The sequence below is a fragment of the Ptychodera flava genome, chromosome 15 (assembly GCF_041260155.1).
Source record: "Ptychodera flava strain L36383 chromosome 15, AS_Pfla_20210202, whole genome shotgun sequence".
In the NCBI taxonomy this organism is placed as follows: Eukaryota; Metazoa; Hemichordata; class Enteropneusta; family Ptychoderidae; genus Ptychodera; species Ptychodera flava.
The window spans coordinates 37,181,754-37,203,791 of record NC_091942.1 but is presented as its reverse complement, the minus strand read 5'-3'; the positions used below and the strand labels follow the sequence as shown (position 1 = coordinate 37,203,791).

At 35.2% G+C, this 22,038-nt stretch overlaps 1 protein-coding gene across 1 annotated transcript; it reads left to right on the top strand.

Moving 5' to 3' along the window:
- The first annotated feature begins 603 nt into the window (after positions 1 to 603).
- Positions 604 to 21,593, top strand: LOC139152069 (protein misato homolog 1-like). The gene is made up of 13 exons (XM_070725160.1): positions 604 to 813; positions 3,799 to 3,891; positions 7,802 to 7,917; positions 8,582 to 8,657; positions 9,340 to 9,566; positions 10,805 to 10,922; positions 11,480 to 11,614; positions 16,359 to 16,511; positions 17,096 to 17,227; positions 17,911 to 18,098; positions 19,214 to 19,321; positions 19,671 to 19,786; positions 20,239 to 21,593. The coding sequence occupies exons 1-13, from the start codon at positions 730 to 732 to the stop codon at positions 20,442 to 20,444; spliced, it is 1,752 nt and encodes a 583-aa protein (XP_070581261.1). The 5' UTR covers positions 604 to 729; the 3' UTR covers positions 20,445 to 21,593.
- The last annotated feature ends 445 nt before the right edge of the window (positions 21,594 to 22,038 follow it).

The window sequence follows — 22,038 nt, the reverse complement described above, 5'->3', positions numbered from 1 at the left end:
CTTTCTGTGTCTTCTTCTTCTTCTTCTTCTTCTTCTTCTTCTTCTTCTTCTTCTTCTTCTTCTTGTTCTATTTCTTCTTCGAGAGAACAACAACAACAACAACCACAACAATAATTATAAGAGCTACTATCACCCGTATGAGTCATAGAAAAGGTGGCCGAGAACAAAAATTGGGTTTTGTCAAAAATGACATCCACTGAACAAGAGGCATGATCGATTTACTATGAAAAAATGTATACTTAATTTTTTAACTTCATGATATTGCCCTTTATTCAAGTTTATTTTCGAGAAGGTAGATCTTCCTGTTTTGTTTGTTATTTCTGAAAGCTACGTTCACTTTCCCCCTTCCAGTGGTGATGTGCAAAGCCTAGACTTCTGTTTTAGACTCTCCAAAAACTAATGGTTCATCCCTTGATGTAGAGTTATACTGAACAGTACAAACATAACAACTGGATTCGCATATCTATAAATCGTCTTCAAAATTTAATAATGATATTATGAGATTGTCATTGTAAGTCGATTAAAAAACGAACGTTACGGACGAAAGAGTATTTATATTTACATCTATGCGTTCAAATTTATTGTATAATATGATGACGAAACAACATTCTGTAAATGTATGGCTACTTAATTATGGCGGCCTCTATTTGATGCGGAGTGACTCAGGAATCCTTCTCAAGTAATCGTGAATTTCCAAGCGTCAAATTGTCATCTAGGTAATCGTCGACAATGGGAAGTAGCTACAGGGAAATCATTTCTTTGCAGTGTGGGCATTTTTCAAATTTCATCGGTACACATTGGTGGAATATTCAGGTAAGTGTCACTGGGACTCACACATCGAAGGCGTCGTCTGCATTATCATTTAAATGATGGATTCACATCTGGAGTAAGGAGATCGGTGCAACTCCTGGCCGATAACGTTGTAATCTTAGATTGCACTAATCTGTAGTGTCTTATTTGTTATTCACTGGTCTTTATAAAGAAAGAGTGAGATCACACCTCCTTGTACACACCCTAAGCTGTTGGACAACGTACGAGGTAGCTGTCGTCGAGTCTTGAATGTGGGAGGGGCCAGCTAGAACACCGTGAAAGTGAGGGCGTGTCTTCATGATTCGATATACCGCATCGAGGGATGATTCTTATAGAAAGAATTCCGCAAGGACCCATCGTATGAAAAATGCCATGGGAGACATGGGAGGGGACTATTTTTGATTAACTCTGATCCCTGGAATCCTGCAGCATGGTCCCGTTTGATGTTCCCCTGACCTCCAAGGAATGTCCTTCCATTAGTTTAAAGTGAGGGCATGGATAGATATTAAAACTCATCGTTTTGTTCTTGTAGTTGGATTTCTAACTTGCAAACTTGTATAGCGCCAAATGTCCAAAGTTAAACAATGCTCAGTGGTGCTTAGAGTTAAAATGAGAATCTTGAAGATGTCTTTTTTTAAGCATCTTTTGGAAATGTTGACATTAGGAGAGGTTTTTTAGTCCAAGGCAAAGAGTTCCAAAGGACAGGAGCTGCTGCAGAGAAGGAGCGGCGACCATAGGTAGTCAGATTCCTTCTAGGTGTGTGCAGGCAACATTTATCAGATGAGGGAAGAATACGTGATGAAGCACAAGGTGTTATTAAATTCTTGAGATATTGTGGGGCTTGTCCATTCAGGGCTTTGTAGGTAAGCAGCATAAGTTTGTATAAAATGTGATGATGTGGAAGCCAGTGAAGTTGCATACCGTATAGGGGTAATGTGGTCCAATTCTTGGTCTATGTAACAATTCTAGCTGCTTTGTTTTGGGCACGTTGTAACTGCTGTAACTGAGTATCAGGCAAGCCATATACAGTCTGGGTCATTTCCAAAATTGGCGACGCTATACCATAATATTTTCCCCTATCATTAGCCAATTAGCGGCCAGCGCGCCATCAGTAAAAATTGTATTTCCTGGCAACCTCCACATGCGTCCTTCGTTACGTACGCCATACTGTGTCGAACTCTCGCGCCGTATTCTGTCATAATGTCGAACAGTTGTGTGGCCACTCCGTCAAAACATATTTTCAAAATCACGTACCATTTTTATTCTGGCTTAGACAACCAAACCCCATATATCGCTGTGATTCCTGGACTCTGTCCTGAAGTCCTGTGAAATATAAATCGTGTACCTACACAGATCGTTCAGAAAACCCCATTTGTATCGGAGATGGCAGCGATCACAAATTCTACCGTATGTTGAACAGTTGTGTGGCCACTCTGTCAACACATTTTCAAAATCGCGTACCTTTGTTAGTCTACGTAGAACAACTACAATACAGGTATCATTTTAAAGCTCTGACATCGCTCTTCCTTCTTGCAAAACGCCATACGCGTACCTACACAAATAAGCTTTATAACAGTATTTCTAATAGAGATGACGAACATCTACAAAATGATTTTCGGTACTTGAGCGAAATCGATAAACTGGGGGTAGAAATGAATCGTCAATATTTCGAATATTTCTTCACTCATCGGACTCTTTGTTGGACATGACCTTCTGCAGAACACGTGGATTATGTTGACAGTCAAAATTCATCGAAATTCACAAGGCAGAGGCTTAATAAGCGGCCCAAAACTGCTGATCACACTTGGTGGGTAATTTGTGACCCAGCATGACCTGTACTTTATAAATGATGTAATCTGGTCGTTGATTGGCTAAAAGCCGGAATACATTATCATAATGAGTCACCAATTTTGGAAATGACCCAGACTGATATTAGTAGGCATTGCAATAGTCAAGCTTTGAAGATATAATGGCGGTTACAAGGTTGGCACAGGAATCTCGGGACAAGTACTTTCTGATACGACCCTTGTTGCGGAGAAGGAAGTGAATAGCACTGCAGTTGGCACCAATATGTTGTTGAAATGTATGATTTTCATCAAATATTACATCAATGTTCCTCAAAAAATGAAGTGGTATCAATTACACTAGAACAGACGTTGATATCAGTGAAAGGTGCTGGCGAACGGTCAAATTTAGAGCAAATAAAAATGACCTCTGTTATAGAGTCATTTAACTTCAGCTTGTTTTGTGTCATCCAGCACATAACATCATTGACAGTTTCAATGGAAGATACAGCAGATGTGATATTGGATTTCTTGAAAGAAAGGTACAGCTGATTGTCAACAGCAAATTGATGGAACTGGAGTTTATGGTGGTGAATTTGAAAACAAGGGTTCTCTAGGCCATGATGCTGATACTATAGTATAAGCAAAGTATGAACAAGGCAACAGTTTAATTACTGTTTGAGCAAACATACAGCCATGCCCAGTGATATTTGTTTGTCAAAAGGCAGTTTTATAGAAAGAAATTTCCAGTATATGAAAACCATCTCAATTCATGTAGAATTTTGATAAGCAGACACACAAAGTACAAACAAGTTGAAATGTGAAAACAAACCTGTAGAAATGATAAACAATGCTGTACTTTAAATAGTCCTAGTATATATGAAAATGAAATCTTGTCAAATATTATTTCCAATTTACATTTGATAGGAAAGAGGAAACTGTTACCTGTTCATGTTTTTCAATTCCAGAATAAGACTTTGGTTAAACAATTCTTGATACAAATTTACATTTTAAAAAAAGGAAAACTTTAATGTACCTTATTAAACCAAACTCTGAAACAGCAAATACTGCTGCCAGTTTTCTGAGTTTCTTTGGAATTGTACTTGGCAGTTTTCTGAGTTTCTTTGGAATTGTACATGGATCAAAATAACTTGTACACCATTTTATGAATTTCAAATTTTGAATGACTTCTTCTCTTTTACAGGAGTCTGCATTTTGCTATGAACCATTGAACACCAGTGATGTTCCAAAAGAAATTAATTCAAATATACTTTTCAGAGAAGGACTCACTCTTGCTGTAAGTTTACAATCACAAAATATATGTCTTTGTAATTCTCTAAGCTATTCTTCTCAGGAGATTTTCTTGATGTTATGTATGGTACTTAAAAATTATCTTATTTTATACTTGAAAATGCCAAGTTACTGCAGTTTAATGATGTGACAGTTTTCCTGTCAATATCATACCAGGCTGAGCCAATGATTTTTGTCTTTCTGACAATACATTCATCCGTCATAGTTAATTAGTACAATTTGAAATTTATAGTACACTATTTCACTTATATATTGAATGAATGTAATATAATGTATAGATTTATCAGACTGTTGCTTTGATCAACAGAATCAAGAGAAACCAGCTTTAGAATAGCCTTTCTACTTGTAACAGCTGGATGTGCACTGCATTGAACATTTCATGACATGGTGTTTGGTTGCTAGATCACAATCCCTCCCTTCTAAGGGATTGTCATCATATTCATTGGTGTGGAGGGAATTTTTGTATCCCCTACTTGGCTAGACCTCATTATATGCAAAAGTTTTACAGCTTTCATTCACTACATGCTACATGTGTTCATTGCCAATGTTCTATAATGGATGCATATTGTAATGTCGATAATGTTATAACTTTTCAAACAGGCAAGAACAATCTGGTCAAAATAAATGCATATCGTCATGTCATTTATGATGTAACCTTTCAAACAGGCAAGAACAATCTGGTCAAAATAAATGCATATCGTCATGTCATTTATGATGTAACCTTTCAAACAGGCAAGAACAATCTGGTCAAAATAAATGCATATCGTCATGTCATTTATGATGTAACCTTTCAAACAGGGAAGAACAATTGGGTCAAAATGCCTTATCTCAGGTCAGTTCAGCCTATGCCAATCCTTTAACCTTAGCCAAATTTTCATGAGGTGTTTTACATCAAGTCCAATGCAGCGAAATTTGTGTTACAAACTGCCATTATCAGTCTCATGACTGTGTACAGCTTGTTTGTCAAAATGAAGCTTTTACTCTCATTGTTCAATTTAAATTGAGAGCGCCTTATAGGAATATATGACAGCTTTTTTCTATGAAAGGGCAAGAATTCATGTTCAAAACAAGGATATGATATGAAAAAGACTAATATTCTAGCACAAAAGTAAGAATGGTAAGGGATAAAACTGAGTATTTGATTTCTTAAAAAATGAGTGTTGATGAAAAATCTGATAGCTGAAGTTTTTAAGAAAGGACAAAGGTAGATTAATGGAAAAAACAACTGAATACAGAGCACCTCATCTATATGCATGAAGACTACCGGTAGCATCAGGAACATACCAATGTATTAGCAGAAACAGATGAATTTAAACTTGAATAGGCAACATAGAGGGCGCTATACTAACCATGGTTGCTTGCTTCATAATCAGTGATGAAAAGCACGGAAGATGTCATGGTTGGGTCTAAGATAACATTTGTGAATGTGTATTCCGTTTGTTCAGTTGAAATCGTATTTCATATTTAATATCTGTTTGTATTAACTTTCCTAGTCTTAAAGCTCTGTGTTATTGTATGTATCTACAATCATTTGTCTTGTTTGTGATTGTCTAATTTTAGTTATTGGTGAAATATGTGTTCATTTTGAAGTCTTTCAAATACTGTGTATGGCAATTGTTACAATTTATAGAAGAAATTAAGATTTATTAGAATTCAATTATGATGTTTTATTCTGAGAGAATCATTGCTTTACCGTTGTCATACATGAATGTTACATGGTGGTAAGTTCATTGGTGTAACTCAGTAACCTCACATAACGGAGGTCGAGTACTGTTCACAGTACAAACAATTAAGTTAACTAAACAAATATATTACCACTCATACTCACTTTTATTTGTCAGAGAATGGTAATATCACATAGTTTAAAATTCATCATCCATGGCTTTGCTGTTGCACTAATGAAACCTTGTAAAACTTATTTTGGAAAGATAAAATATGGTACCGTACCTATATGGCATGCTTTCATAAATGCAGACAATGTTAGTATTTTTGGTGTGTATGATTATAATAATTATAAATTACCGGTAGATGTATAGCCATAAGGCTGTACTAATGGCAAAGAAAATAGTGGCATCAAACACTGTACATTTGTATCAGAATATAATGTTGTTATGACAACTTCACTATTCAGAGTATGATTGCATGGTTACATGTATTTAAACCTCTACCAATTCACTCTCTGTGTGTGATGATAATATGCATCAGCCAAGTATCCAATCAGTTGATGGGAACTACTGTTGTCATTGTTTTAAAATTTCCCCTTGTCCATTGTTCTATACCTATACAGTATCCAGTACCTATCAAGTGTTAATTTACAGCAATACAGGTGATTCTGATGTATGAGGTTATTGACAAACCATACTTTGTCTGTCAGTTTTGCAGAGTATGAGTACAGTGATTTAAAAGTGAGTCATTTCACTCGAGCCGATTTCACCACTTTTTGATCACCATTGCCTCAGCTATAGCTCTCCAGGGGCAGTGTTTTGCTTGTAAAGAAATGATGTCATCTCCTGAGAGTGTGAAAAATAGATAGGAACAATGTGCACACTGTATTGTGAAGTGTACCGTCTGAGAAAGAGTGTCTCCTGGGGGCTCAGATGTGCATTTGTGGAGATGTCATGCACAGTCCATTCATCCATTGATTCATTGATAAATGTAACACTCTGTGGTTCTACAAAGGCAGTGACAATGTCATTAGTCAGTACCTCTCTGACAGTATTGAAACAGTATTGAAAAATACTTGCTTATAACAGATTACTCATGCGTGACTGGCAAATATAAACAAGTTAGTATGGTAGTCTGTGCTGTGTATGTTTATTCATCTATTGATCTGGGTCATAGAGTGAGAGGTCACAGTAAGTCCTTGCCCAAATGACCTGCACTTCCATGTATAGCAATCTTCATAAGAGTAGGAATTTCACGAAGACATAGCATTATAGCAATGCAGTAGAGTAATCATAGTAATAAACACATACAGCTCTTCCTTATGCATCTTTTTGTATGAATATTATAAAGCTAAAAATTAACTTTGGTTCAAAATAAGAAGCTGTCAATGTGTTTTCAAGTTTTCAGGTTTTCATGTCTCTATCACGTTGTGTCCATAATCCTCAAGATACTACATTGTCATGTTTTGATTGGTTTCTGAATCTAGCTTAAATATACTACATGAACCTTCATATTGTAGTTGTGGGTTGAAAGGAACAAAAACAAATCAATGTGATGGTCTTTGAACATGGAAAGAAATCAATCTGGTTTATTTTTAGATGTGGCTATATGGAGAAATACATTGTATTAAAGCAGTGAGCAGATGAATAGACCAACAGATGAGTCAGATTTCAGACAGCTGTTAGCTCTAGACTATGACATCACTTTGCTTTCTCACAAAGAATCCAATACTATTCAACACTTCACCATTGATGTGTCAAAGAAAAGAAAGTAACACCTCTTTTACAAAAAGCATTGCAATGGCAACTGTATACTTCTATTCACACAACTCTCAGATTTGTTGTTTTGAAAGGAAAACACAAATCTGCTGTTTACAAGATGCTTCGGAGATTTATAGTCAACTCTGTATTCAGTTTTATACTTTCTCAAAGAGAACTTTAGATCATTGTATTTCCAACAAGGTACAACACACATGTCCATAATAATAATCTGCCGCTAAATCTACCTTGTACTTACTATCACTCAATGGCTCTGTTTAACATTCCTTGTGTTGTATCTTTTGTTCATGGACATGATCACATGTTGCAATAATACATCCTTGAGTGTACAGTATTTGAAATTTAGTGAAAACTATGAACATTAAGACTGTGCTTTATAAGTGGAAAATTTCAAAGAAGAAGCATTGGAAATAATGTGAATATACAGTTTACATTACATTTGTGTCTTGTCAGGGTGAAGTAACCTACACACCTAGACTGGTTGCTATTGATTTAAAAGGTAGTTTGAATACACTGAAAGCTGAAGGGGTTCTCTATGACACACCAGTACAAGATGAAGATCTGAAATGGTATTCTCATCTTTTCTCTCAATATTTGTATTATATACACAATTCATTCCTTCTTTGTGAGTTCCTAATTTCCCTTCATCAAACTGTAACCATATAGCCTAATTTGTGTAACATAACTATTAAGACAGTTCTACTTTTTTCAAGACATTTAATGAAGTATGTATTGCCTACAAAAGCAAATATATGACAAATTCAGTAAACATAAACAAACAAGCAACATTGAAAGACTCATGGTATTAGAAGTTTGCCTTTTCTTTCAAAATAAAAGCTCAATACATGGTTTAGATAATGGCGTTCAATTTATGGAATCATACTGAATGAATGATTTTGTTTCTTTTATCAATTTTTAATGAAATGTACATCTGCAAACTGATGTATCTCTTTGCTTCATATTTATAACCAAAAAAGTGAAAAAAAAAATATACTGGTAATTTTGAAGATTTTCATTTATTTCAATATATATAAATCAGTACATTTTTGCGAGACAGGATACCGGTATATTTAGTCATTTTAATGGAAGACTTATAAATTGTGATGGCAGTGCACTCAGTAAATTGATATAGCTAATGATATGTGATACAAGACAGTCACAATGTTCATGCCATCAGTTCATCACAATAACTGTTCTTCACATTTTGAATCACTTTGATTTCTACTTTGACAGGACAAGTGATGTAACTCTACACAAGACTGACTCTGTACCTAAAAATGAGTTCTTGACAGATTTAGAGAAGGTGGATGTAAGTGATGTACATTGCTAGGAATTAAGCCAACTTTACCCCAGTAACTATGGATACCACATACTGAAATGATAAATCTGTGGCATTCCAAAGGACAGTTAGTTCATCAACAGCACTTTAGAATTTCGAGCAAGTAAACAAGCAACTCCTAGTTTTCAGCCAGCAGTTTGAAATAACATTGACATATGTTGTGCAATTGCAGGCTTCAAAATAACTCTTATATTATCAGTTACCAATTGTATGGTTTCCTTTCTTGCATAAACAACTCATTGAAATAATGGTAAATTGTTTTCCACTTTAATCATTTGTGCTTTATGTCAGTTTTATCATATACTGGTATGTCACACCACCACAAAATAATACTTAATTTATAATGTTAATGTGATAAGATTGTAACTTTGAACCTTTATAATTTGCAAGAGCTATGAAAAAATTACTTTTTGAAATTATAGGAGTGTTTGTCATAAATGACAACTAATGGTTTTCAATGACAAATTCACTGCAACTTAACATTGATAAATAAAAACAAATTGCTCTATGTCATTCCGTTTATAAAAACGTTTTAGACAAAAAATATCAATCGGGACTATCTTACACTGAAATGAAGAACTATGGATATAGTGCTGTAATAGTTTACTACAGTAGTACATGAATTGATATCAGCATTATATCTTCTTGTTAGAAAATACGATCCGGTGGTATGGATGTAGATGACACATCCCAAGGATCACAGGAGGAGGCTGACATCATGGACACTGATGATCCTGTTCCTTCAGAGAGACAAGAAACACCAGATGTGACAAAGAAAATCTACAACTTAGACAATCAAGTCAATGTATGGTCTGACTACCTTAGGATTCATTTACATCCAAAGACATGCTCTGTTGTACAGGAATACACCCATGATAGGTGAGATACTGTATACATGCTCTGTTGTACAGGAATACACCCATGATAGGTGAGATACTGTATACATGCTCTGTTGTACAGGAATACACCCATGATAGGTGAGATACTGTATACATGCTCTGTTGTACAGGAATACACCCATGATAGGTGAGATACTGTATACATGTTCTGTTGTACAGGAATACACCCATGATAGGTGAGATATTGTATACATGTTCTGTTGTACAGGAACACATACGTGTTCTGTTATACAGGAATACACCCATGATAGGTGAGATACTGTATACATGTTCTGTTGTACAGGAATACACCCATGATAGGTGAGATATTGTATACATGTTCTGTTGTACAGGAACACATACGTGTTCTGTTGTACAGGAATACACCCATGATAGGTGAGATACTGTATACATGTTCTGTTGTACAGGAATACACCCATGATAGGTGAGATACTGTATACATGCTCTGTTATACAGGAATACTCACGATAGGTAAGATATTGTACACATGCTCTGCTGTATAGGAATACATACACCCATGATTGGTAAGATACTGTATACATACACCCATGATACGCAAGGTAACGTAGACAGTATGGTTTATCTAACATTCTTATATTTCTGAATTTCTGATCTTAGGAAATAGGTTTGTGTAAATTTCCTGTTGACTCAGACACAAAACCTTGGCAAACTCATGGGATGTTACATTAAATGTTCAACTGCAATCTTTAACAAAATGCCACAGGCTGCAAATCACATAATTTTATGTTGACCTTGGCATTGAAAAGTCATGTTATAACACAGACTGCATTTGTAATACAGAAGAATATGATGCAAGGTCATACAAGCAGTTTTTGTACCTTTTTTTCCTGTTGAATAGCACTTATTAGCTGTATGCCTTTTGACCAGGTGTTTGCATTTCCCTGATTTTAGCAGTGCACATTTTTTTGAGACTGTATCATATATAACCAGAGTAGCCCACTCTATGACAAAAACTGTCTGCTGTAATATATTTTTTCAGTGTAGAGAAAACTTTCATAGACCAGCACATATACCGGTACTGTATTATCTGTTCTATATCCCGTGGGTGAAAATTTTCAAATCTTGCATTCTGTTTATCCTCAAAATGTCTTTGATTGAAAGCCAGTCACTCTATAAGGGTATGTAAATAGATAAGAGAAAATTTGCAGCAATGTTTAAATGCCATCTGTTTGAACTCCGTATCACTTTATACTTTAGTGTTACAGAACAGTTTGATGTATTCATGTATGGGCAGCAAGTGATGAACAATACCAAGACAGCAGATGATATTGAAGACAGGATCAGATTCTTTACAGAGGAGTGTGACTCCTTACAAGTAAGCATTTCCCATCAACCATCAGGGTTTGGTCTCTAGGTGTCTTGTCTTGATGAATTACAGAACACAGTACGGATTTTGAAATAACCTGATATCTTAGGGAGACTGCTTCATAGCATTCAGTTCATACTTCAAATTGACATCCACAAGACATCAAAGATACATCTTCTCACTTGTCATCAGAATTCAGCAGTACAGAAATTGTAGATAACCAAGTCTATGTTGTAAAGAGGAAGTATCAATAAAATATGAACTGTAAAGAAATCCATAACAAGGCAGTGATTATGTGAAAAGTTCATCATATATACAGAAATCTCAGCATGTATACCTCAATACTACAATGTCCTTGTTCAAAATTACATTTGAAACATGTCGTGATGTTGTTGTCTCACATCCTAGATCATATACATGTATGCTGGTATGTTGCCAAATTACATCAGCTAATATTCCATTTGATTGGTGATGCCATAATTGCATGATATCATTGTGACTGTTTTGTCCATTGTAGTGTACAGTAAGCCAAAATATCAACACACACATTTGTGTTCTCTCTACAGGGTTTTCAACTTCTACTAGACACATATGATGGCTTTTCTGGTATTGGATGTAAGCTGATGGAACAGCTTGTTGATGACTTTAGCAGTAAAACAATGCTGTCACTAGCAGTATCACCATCTCACTTTCCAGACACTGTAAGTTGTCATGTGATCACATTCTGTAAATTGAGTGTGTTAACTAATGTCACTCACAAAGTGGGCTATTTGTAACATTGAGTGTGTTAACTGTTACAAATAGCCCACTTTGTGAGTGACATCAGAAGTGAATGCAGCACTGTGTCTTGTTTCCTAGAGCTGGTTAAATGCTAAAGGTATTTACCCATCTGTGCCTGGTAAATCTTGCTGAACTACTGCAAGAATGAGAATAGTTTTTTTAACTGCAACCATGGAACTCATTATAGTTTCGGATGTATTTATCTTGATATTTTTCTGTTTCTGTGAAAACAATGAGCCCATGTTGTATCTGAAATGATAGTTTATGTGCTAGGTTAGGTTTTATTTGCGTTCCAAGGCCACCGGCCCATATACAAAGGGGTTACATTAAGTATTGCAATACAAATAAATGTAAGCTACAAAGATGTGATACTTAAAGGAATAACATGCCAGTATATACTTTGTAATTGCATACAGAGAGTTAAATAAAAAAGTTTTGACTTGATAACATATCAGCAAATTTCAGCAATTCCACTGGCTCTTTCTCTAAGTTTGAAAGCTCTGTAAACAAAATTACACAGACTGAGCATAACATCTGATTCATTTGATTTCATAGCATTAATAAATTTCTGAAAGTTTGGTTCCAAAAATAGGTCTGTAGGTAAATATTTCAATCTCAGGTTGTTATACAGAGGACATATTACAAGAAAATGGTATTCGTCTTCGACAGTTTCTGTGTTACATATTGTACAATATCTGTTTGTAGAAGCAATACCATGTCTTCTGCCTTCCTCTATTGCTAGAGGAAGCGCAGAACAACGAAGACATGCTAACATTTGAATGGCTCTGTGATTACATTGGACGTAAAGATATCTTTCAGGTTCTAGAACGCTCTTAAAATGAATATATGTACGCAGTTTTGGCTTTTGAGCCAAATTTTCCATCCACTGTTGTCTTAATGTGTCTTTGACTCTAAGTTCAAACATTGACAAAAATACTTTCGTATTACCAACTTCCTGGGAAATCCACGCGAAACCAAATCCAAACGAAAACAAAATATTTTTTATGGAAGTAGCCCAGGTAGTTCTACCAATATTGTCGAGATTACATAACATACGATATGCTTGTTTTGGAACTCTACTATTAGGCATTTCTAAAAGTTTTATCCAATACCTTATACAACGACTGAGGGTATGATAATAAATAGGGAAACGACCACATTCCCCCATTACCGCTTCCTTTGCTGTAGAGTAGGGTAATCCCAGTAATTTCCTACACCAACTTCTTTGAACTTTTTCCAGGGCATCATAATATTGATATCCCCAGATTTCAGCGCCATAACACAAAACTGGTAAAATTGTTGCATCAAAGATCTTAAAATGTACATTAACATAAAAATGAGAAAGCCTCCACCTTGCAACTGACAGTACATTTAAAGCCTTACGGGCTTGCTGAGCTAGAGTATAAACTGCTTTTGACCACGTATTTCGTGACGAAAGAAGAAGTCCTAGACATTTGTAATAAGACACCACTTCAATTGCATTACCATTAAAACGCCAGTTTTCCCATCGAGAGCGGTGACCACCTTTACGAAAAATCATAACTTTTATCTTATCGAGGTTGATTTGCATACGCCATTTAACACAGAAACGTGATAGTATATCAATTAAATACTGTAAATTTGTGATTGAATCTGCTAAAATGACAATATCATCAGCGTAAAGTAAACAGAAAATGTCGTACATTTCTTGTGTGAGCTGGATGCCTATACGACCTGATGTCATGTACATAGTATTGAGTTCTTCGATAAAGAAACTGAAGAGAATAGGGCTGAGAATGCAGCCCTGTCTGACACCTGCTGGACATTCAAAATACTGTGAAGAGACATTGCCAGCTCTGACACATGACTTAATACTTGAATACATAGAATGCAATATATGAAACATTTTACCCTTAACACCAAGCGACAAAAGTTTGTACAAAAGAAGAGAATGATTGACCCTGTCAAATGCCTTGGAAAAATCAATAAAAAGACAGTATAGTTTACCTCGTCTTATACTTAAGTATTTTTGGATGATGGCGTGTCAGATAAAAATGTCGTCAGTAGTGCTGTGATTTTTCCTGAAACCTGACTGACAGTCTGAAAGTATATTTGTGCTGTCAGACCATCTTGTTAAGCGTACATTTAATACTGAAGTGAATATTTCTCCAAGTGCTGTTAGTAATGAGATGCCTCGGTAATTATTAACATCACTCTTATCACCTTTTTTGAAAAGCGGAATTACAGTGGCAATGTCCATTCAGGAGGAAAGTTACCAGATTCAAAGATAAAATTAAACAGGTGAACTAACAGTGGTAAAATTACATCTGCTGCATGGCTATAAAACTCGTTAGGCAATCCGTCGATGGTTTTGCCCTCACTGGAAATGTTTGACCTGGATAGGATTCTTGTGACCTTATTCAAAAGTAGTACAAACCATATAAATTTAATAAAGACATGGCCATAAGTCATATCAGTATTTGTTAGAGCAATGTCAAACACTTGACATAGTACAATACTTGAATATGATAGAATTGACTACACATAATCAACTGTACACTTAAAATCTTGGTCCCAAACAGTTACATATCATTCCAAGTTCAGTTTAGACCTGCAGAACAACAGGGGGTAGGAGTGGTGTAGTGAGACGGTTGGTGTCAGTTGATGTGTGTGGTAATTTTTTATGGCCATATCAATGTCATCATTGCTGTCATGCAACGTGTATGGATCTTTAGAAAGTCTCAATATATTGTATGTCAGGTGTCTGTCTAACTGTTTATCAGGAAGTTGAAAATGTGTTGTATCATGTATTACATGTCTCAATTTTATGCTGTCTACTTATTTTTTTTTTATGTATATTTTATTTCATCGTATAAAGTTTTCCATTTCTCTTTAGCTCTTTTACGATCTAGAAAAGATTCACAGAATATGGTAGTCTCCAAATCGTGTTGAAACACAGCTTTACATGGCTTTTGTAAACACCACGCCTTAAATATCGAATACATTGCAATAGTGATCAAATGTGTCACCGCCTTGTTTGGCATGCCGACAATCAATGATCGCATATTGATTATGGGATCAATGTCAAATGTCTGCTGATAAGAAGTCTAACCTCATTCCAAAAGGACTGAACTTTAATACAGTGAAAGAAAATATGTACTTGGTTCTCTGTCAGGTGGCAAAAAGCACAAAATGGAGAAGTGCGTATTTTCCATTTGAATAGTTTTAGACCACAAGGCAAAATACAATGTATAAATTTAAAAACAAAATTACACAGTTTTCTATCAAAGGAACATCTACTGCACCTTGTTTCCCATATATTATTCCATTTTACATTCTGCAAATTGCATGTCTTGGACCACATAGCCTCCACATACGATTTCTTTATTTTGTATTGAAGCAAGTCAAGACAGAAAGACTTAGTTGTAAATTAACAAAAATATTTCTATTGAGTGTAAAATTTCGAGAGGGTTCGGTATTTTCACTTAGCAGTGTAATCCAGGGTTTCATTGCATTTTTAAACAAAAAAAGCTCATTTACATAATTACGTTTGTTAACAATGATATTTATAATTTTCTGCATATCTATTTTCTTCCCAGTAATAACATCTTTTACAAACAAAATTCCAGATTTAATCCACTCCGGGAAAAAAAGAGTTTTATTTTTATACCTTATAAACTGGTTAGACCAGATTACTTGTTGCAGCAATGACGTCACGGAATTAGGCTTTTCAATTTTACCTTCAAAAGATTCGTGTAGATAAAGGATCATTTCTCTATAAAATGTTGGCAGAGAACCAGTACAAGGACAATCTACTGGTTTTGTAAAGTTGCTGTAGAAACTGATCACAATTTTTTATGGCCATATCAATGTCATCATTGCTGTCATGCAACGTGTATGGATCTGTAGAAAGTCTCAATATATTGTATGTCAGGTGTCTGTCTAACTGTTTATCAGGAAGTTGAAAATGTGTTGTATCATATATTACAATGTCTCAATTTTATGCTGTCTACTTATTTGGTATCAGTTGGAGACAAGCTGAATGAAGTATATTTTCTCTCTTAAGTTCATATGCTCTGACTCTAGATGGAACCTCAAATATGAGATGGCAGACTAAATCTAACAATTCAATCAGAATTGTCAATAGCACTTGTCATTTCACACCTGTACTACAGACAATGAATTGTTGCACTAAAAGTTGTGTACATAGTGAAGTGAAATAGCACTGAAAACTCTGCTGGAGATTTGCAATGAAAAGAGTGCCCAGACTCTTGTATTGTGATTCCATATTATTGGAATGACATACTAAATTTGTCCAAAATATAATTCTTCACAAATATTTAGCTTAAAATGTGTAGTATTCCTCCAGACATTGATAAATGTGTAAGAATGACATATGAAATGAGTTTCCTGATAAACAGAATAATAAAGCCTTTAACAAAGAACAATTTTAAAATTTAATGAAATGACTTTAATCTTTAATTTGAATATGTCAAAGGTCAAATAGTTCTAAAACAGTTATTTGGATCACTGCACTTTGTTTTGTACCGTTGATATTTCAATCATCTGATTGTTAGAAATAATTTCATCAGTGGTTCTGTGCAAAATATTTATCCTTCATATGTCTGAAGACTTTATACAGCTGAATAATTGTCTGATTTCATACTATGTTTTGGATATTTACAGACTTCGATAGAGGACAGTCAACGTGTCATCAACAGTGTTTTATCCTATGACAGACTATGCAATCACAGTTCATTGTTTGTACCTCTGTCTCTGGCAAGTACTCTATGGAGAAAACCAGGATCTTCTGTCAACTTTCCAAATCTTATTTATGATGTAAGTAACATTTCAAGAGACATTATTATATCACAAATTCAACATAAACATACCGGCTTTACTCTAAGTTTCTCTTTTTCTCCAATTTCAAAATTGTGATTGTAAATTAGGACTATTATGCTTACTGTGTGTGCCTATACAAATCCTCCATTAGCTGTAATCTTTCATATTGCTGTGAATTTCTTAATGAAATATTCCATTAAGTATGTATGTGGGATATCAAAATACATGTTGGCAGAATACTGTTGGTTTCAAATAAGCAGATCTGACAGGACTTTTGATTATCAATAGTTTCCAGAGCAATGTAAGTACATGTCTAAGGGCAAGTTGAAGTCTGAGTGTTTTAGTTCTCAAATAATAGAAATTTTTCATTTCTTGTATCATACCAGTACTCTTTTCAAAGACAAGAACTGACAAGTTGTCAGAAATCTTGAAGATAGCTATGATCCTTTTCAAGGAACATTTTGCATACAAACAATCCAGCTTACAGGTGTCAATTCATGATTTAGAAAAAGTCAAGTCAATATCATGTTAGGCATGTGATTTGTATTGATGTCACTTCTTGATATTTTATGTCACCCTAGGCTTCTTTGAAATACCACAATAGTGCAATACTAGCCATGGCATTGGAGACAGCTACATTACCATACAGACTTGAAAACAATTCAGTCCAAATGAATACTATCACAGACACTCTGGCCGCAATGGGAAGAAAGGTAACATGTCAGATCTTAGTTAGGATCATGATGAATGTTATTTCAGCTATAAACCACATTGAGCCGTGGTGTACCGTTTGATTTTGACCAGTTCACGACATGTATACACAAGCAATAGAGAGAGCATAATTTTATATTGAGTGATCTGGTCAAAACAGAGTGGTATACACCACTACCTGTAGCTGTGGTGGTTTATTACTATAATATCATATATTGAAATCCCTGGGTGAATTATCAAAGATTGGATATTTTCTGACTGAGAGCTCGTACACATTCCAGCTGTGCATATCACGAGTATAGCACTGTTCTTTTCACATCTCAACCAATCCAATTTCTATATTTGCACCATCAGTATACTGGTATGATGTAATTGCTCATATTGCAGGTCTTTGAATGGTTTTATTAACGCATTTCAGACAGAGGGCTTGATGATTCACCAAAGTTCATTTGTTTTGGCCATTGTCTGTTTTAACGCTGTTCAACACCAACCTCAACACTCAAATACTTTAGAATCTCAATCTCTAACTGCAATCTGTCAATCTTTGACAGTGTAGACATTTCACAGTCATGATAATCACATATAGTTCTTGTATCTGTGATTTCTTTGTCAAGATCAGAGGAACCTTTTATGGACTTCTTAAGTTGATTTGAAACATCAATGCTAAATGTACTTCACATTGCAGGCAGCTTCCTTATCGGTGGCATTGCCAGTACCACTTTCTGCAAATTCAACGTTTGCTGACATGCTCAGTAACTTCATTGATGTGTTTCCATGGCAATCAGTGACACCTTACTGCAGCCAAGCATCACCTGTAAACTGCTATGCACAAACCGTGGCATTACGAGGAATACCTAAGGGACTATTCAAAAGGCAAGTTGTTTCTCGCATGTTATGATAGACCTTTTAGTGTGAGTATACTGTATCTTCCCATTCCATTGTCTTCAGTATCTCTCTGAAATTGATGCATTTGAAGATTAATAATTCTGAAATTTGCAATCTGAAAAATTTCCCTTTCTAGAGAAGAGGATCTCTGTCAATGGTATACAATATGTATGGAGCATTTTTTCTGCAAACTTAAAAGATCTTGATGCTATCAACATGATTTATTTTTTAAAAATGCACCGTAATTCACATGGAAATGTGTAAGGTTTGTACATTTTGCAAATTGTTTGTACAAAGAAAAGATGATCTTCTCTGAATGCATACATTGATTTCAAAATGGTCTCAGGTGCCACAGCCAACATGAAAAGAACCCGATTTTTATTGTTATTTCAAAGTACTCATGACAGTAACTATGGTGACATGAACAGAGCACTACTTTCTACAATGCCAAGAAAGACCAGCTCCTTTGATCTTTATCACAGTATCTTTTATCATTGTATGGTTACTAAATTAGTCAGAAAGCATAGATGATTTTAGATTTTATTATAAGTAATGATGAATGAATTGTGGCAGTAATTAGAACAATTTGTAGATATTACTGCCTCCTTGACGTCTGTGGAGAATTTATGTCATAAATTTACTTTAATATCACTGTGTACAAACAAGGCAAATATTGTTATGCACGTGGTGTACACTGAAGACATTTCAGTAGCCAAGATGCTTTAAAGCACACAGTAAAAATGAATTGGAACAGTTGACTTTAACCCTTCGCACCCTGGCCCCCTGGTACCCTATGGCATCATGCGGACATTTTTGTCTGAGCTGGGGTCCAAAGGGTTAAACGAAGCATTGTCAGTGTTGTCTATGGAGTCACACACTGCTCATTAACGTACAGTGTGAGGTTTTGAAAAAAGACACAATAGAGATTTCCAACATCAGACTTTTTCTGTACTCTGGTGTCAGTTCATGCAGCTCAAAGGATAGGCTTTGTACATGCTGACTTTCTGTATTGATATACTGACTTTTTTACAAGAAATCATTTTATAAAATCCTGTCTTTGGCAATAAAATAGGTAATAAGCTAACTATTTTGTTTGATTGCAGGTCATCGACTGAAAGTGACATACCATCTGACAACCAACTACAAACTTGTAGGAACATGGATGAAATGCTGAGAATGTACTTAACTGCTGTCTTTCCAAGAACCCTCAAGTAAGTGTGCTTTATTCATAAGTATTTAAATCTGAAGTAAAATTGGACACTCTGGGCTAATTGATACATTTTAAGATATATTTGATCTATTTAGATGTGAAATAAACCAATGAAGCCTCTAGTCAAAGTACTTGTAATCCAATATAATTCTATGATTGATTGATTGATTGTGAATGGCAGTGTTGAGTTACCCTGGATATGCAGTCTGCCTAGTACTTGTACTGGTACTCGTGAATTCATTCAAGATTTACTTTAGATGAACACTCTTATTTTACATATCCAGGGGAAAATAACTCTGAATTATAATTTTGCATGTTCTTATTCTATGTATTTGTTTGTTTTTACACAGCTCAGGAATATTTGTAGAACAGCCATGTAAGACAACAACACCGTTTCCACATATCTTTAGTCCTAAGATTGACAAGCAGGGCTTAGAGAGGGACGTAAACAGGCCATCAACAACTGGTAAGGACATTTTCTTATTACTGATAAAAGTGTGAGAGTCACCATACCAGTTTGTAATCTAATCTTGATGACTTCTGAACTCTCTCTGTTAATTTAGGAATTTCTTGAAATTTCCATTAGTTAGCTCAACAGTCAACACATGTTTAAGAGACAAAGCTGGTATACCCAGGCAGTGTTGCCTTTATTGTATTTAAATACATTACATGTACCATACCTTTGAAGTTAACATAAGTAGGTTGGTCTGGAATACAATTCACATACCATAGCTGTATCTTCATTCATTGTGGTAGAGTCCGTGAATAGGGTTAAATTTTGAAATTGTGTACTCGGCAACGTCATCATTGTTACAATGTGGTAAGTTGCAGTTATATTTTCAGATGATTTTAAAGCGACTTCTTAGTTACAACATACATAGTCTAACACTGATTGATCTCAATGTTGGTTTCTTTCAGCCGTAGAGAGTGTACCCGTAATGACTACCTTACAGTCAACATCATGCATGGACAATCTGCTATCATCTCTACATACAGAAGGCAAGAAACTTGATATTAACAAATTCCATCATTATTTGAACAGTGGTTTAGAAGTAGATGACTACTCTGAGAGCCTGGAAAACCTTCAAGAATTAGCTCAGTGTTATCAAAACCAAATTTCCTAGATTCAACTTGTGTCTCAGAACATATGCATGATTTTCATCTTAGTGTAATGGTCTTGTCAAAAGTAAACAGAAAATGTGAAAATGTTTTCATATCTGTCCACAAGGTAAGTTACTTTGTGACAGTTTTAAATGTCCATGTACTTTGAATTTGGTAGGTTTCTGACAAGCTTCTATTGGAGTTGATGAATTATAATTTTACTCTTTTGAGTAAGAGATTTTCTAGAACAACTCTAGCTCATTCTACACACCGTGTGTGTTACAACTGGTGAAAGGGCTAAATCTAGGATTGATAAGTAGTGTATTGTATGTGTACTGTTTATCCATCTCCAAGTTTGTCATAAGGGTATTGTTAATGTTGTTATAGCCCTGTGATGGCTATTTGCCATTCATAGAAAATCTGTTTGAGGCATTGTCCTAGATGTAGAACATCTGTCTGAAGCAGGTAGCCAGACACAAACACCTGTCAAAGTGTTATTCTGTAAACATTGAGTGCATCTTGTCGATCCATCCAAGGTAAAACATTGAGGGCATACATCCAAGGTAAAACATTGAGGGCATACATCCAAGGTAAAGCTATCCCAAAAGGAAAAGAAAGGACAGTTTAACATGAATGCACCATGCACTTTGCCCCGAGGATAGCGTTAAATGTCAATTTGAAAGGCAGCTGAACTTGTTTGAATATAAATATCAAAGGCATTTGCACTTTGACTAAGGAATTACCTGGTACATGTTTTTCAAGTGATGTCATAAAACACTTAGATGTGTGCAAACATGTAGTTGTTAGCTCCATGACACAAGTGTAGAATTTTTGTGGAATCATGAATATGTAATTATAGATACCAATTACAGTTATATGGTCACATGTGATGTGTCTTTTTGAAACAAAACACCCGCCAACAATGTTATGCCAGGTTTTGAAGTCAAAACTGATCAACATGAAATAGATATATTTATTTAAGTCTTTAGCCAGTTTTTGAGAGCTTTTATGTTTTTATATTTATGTTTGATATACGTAGACATTTATAGTTATTTATTACAACATAATTTTTGATCAGCATACATAAGGAGTGTATTTTTTTATTCATATTTGAATGCTTGTACACTGTATTGTGGAACAGCAAAATTGAAGAAATCAGAAATCTTTTTTTAGTTTAACCTGTTCACCCCCGATTTCTGTAAACAGGTCCAAAATCACCATTGATAACAATGGGTTTGGGCCAAACCATAGTGGTGAAAAGGTTAATACTTACTTTAAAGTTTAGAATATAACATTCTTTAGAATGTGAAACATTCCATTGCATAGATAGTTGTTACAGTCACCTGTTTACAGTACTTACAGTACCTCTATGTGACTGTAGTACAGTAAAATCAGTTTTCTCATTGCAATTCTGGCTGATCTACATGTACCAACAGTCTAACTCACCACAACTGATCCCAGCATTATGCTGTACGATACAAGTACAGAAAATGACAGTGCATTTTGCACCGGATAATCCCAGTCAATAGATTTTACAAGATCTAATATCGTTGTGTATTTAGTGAGGACCATATAGACTGCCATCAGAGTAACAATTGCTCCATGTAAAACTGATCA

Coding starts and splice junctions, on each gene's coding strand:
- LOC139152069 (XM_070725160.1), top strand. CDS start 730: ATGGGAAGTAGCTACAGGGAAATCATTTCTTTGCAGTGTGGGCATTTT. Junction 10,923..11,479: donor AGGAGTGTGACTCCTTACAA/GTAAGCATTTCC, acceptor TTCTCTCTACAG/GGTTTTCAACTTCTACTAGA. Junction 19,787..20,238: donor AAACAGGCCATCAACAACTG/GTAAGGACATTT, acceptor GGTTTCTTTCAG/CCGTAGAGAGTGTACCCGTA.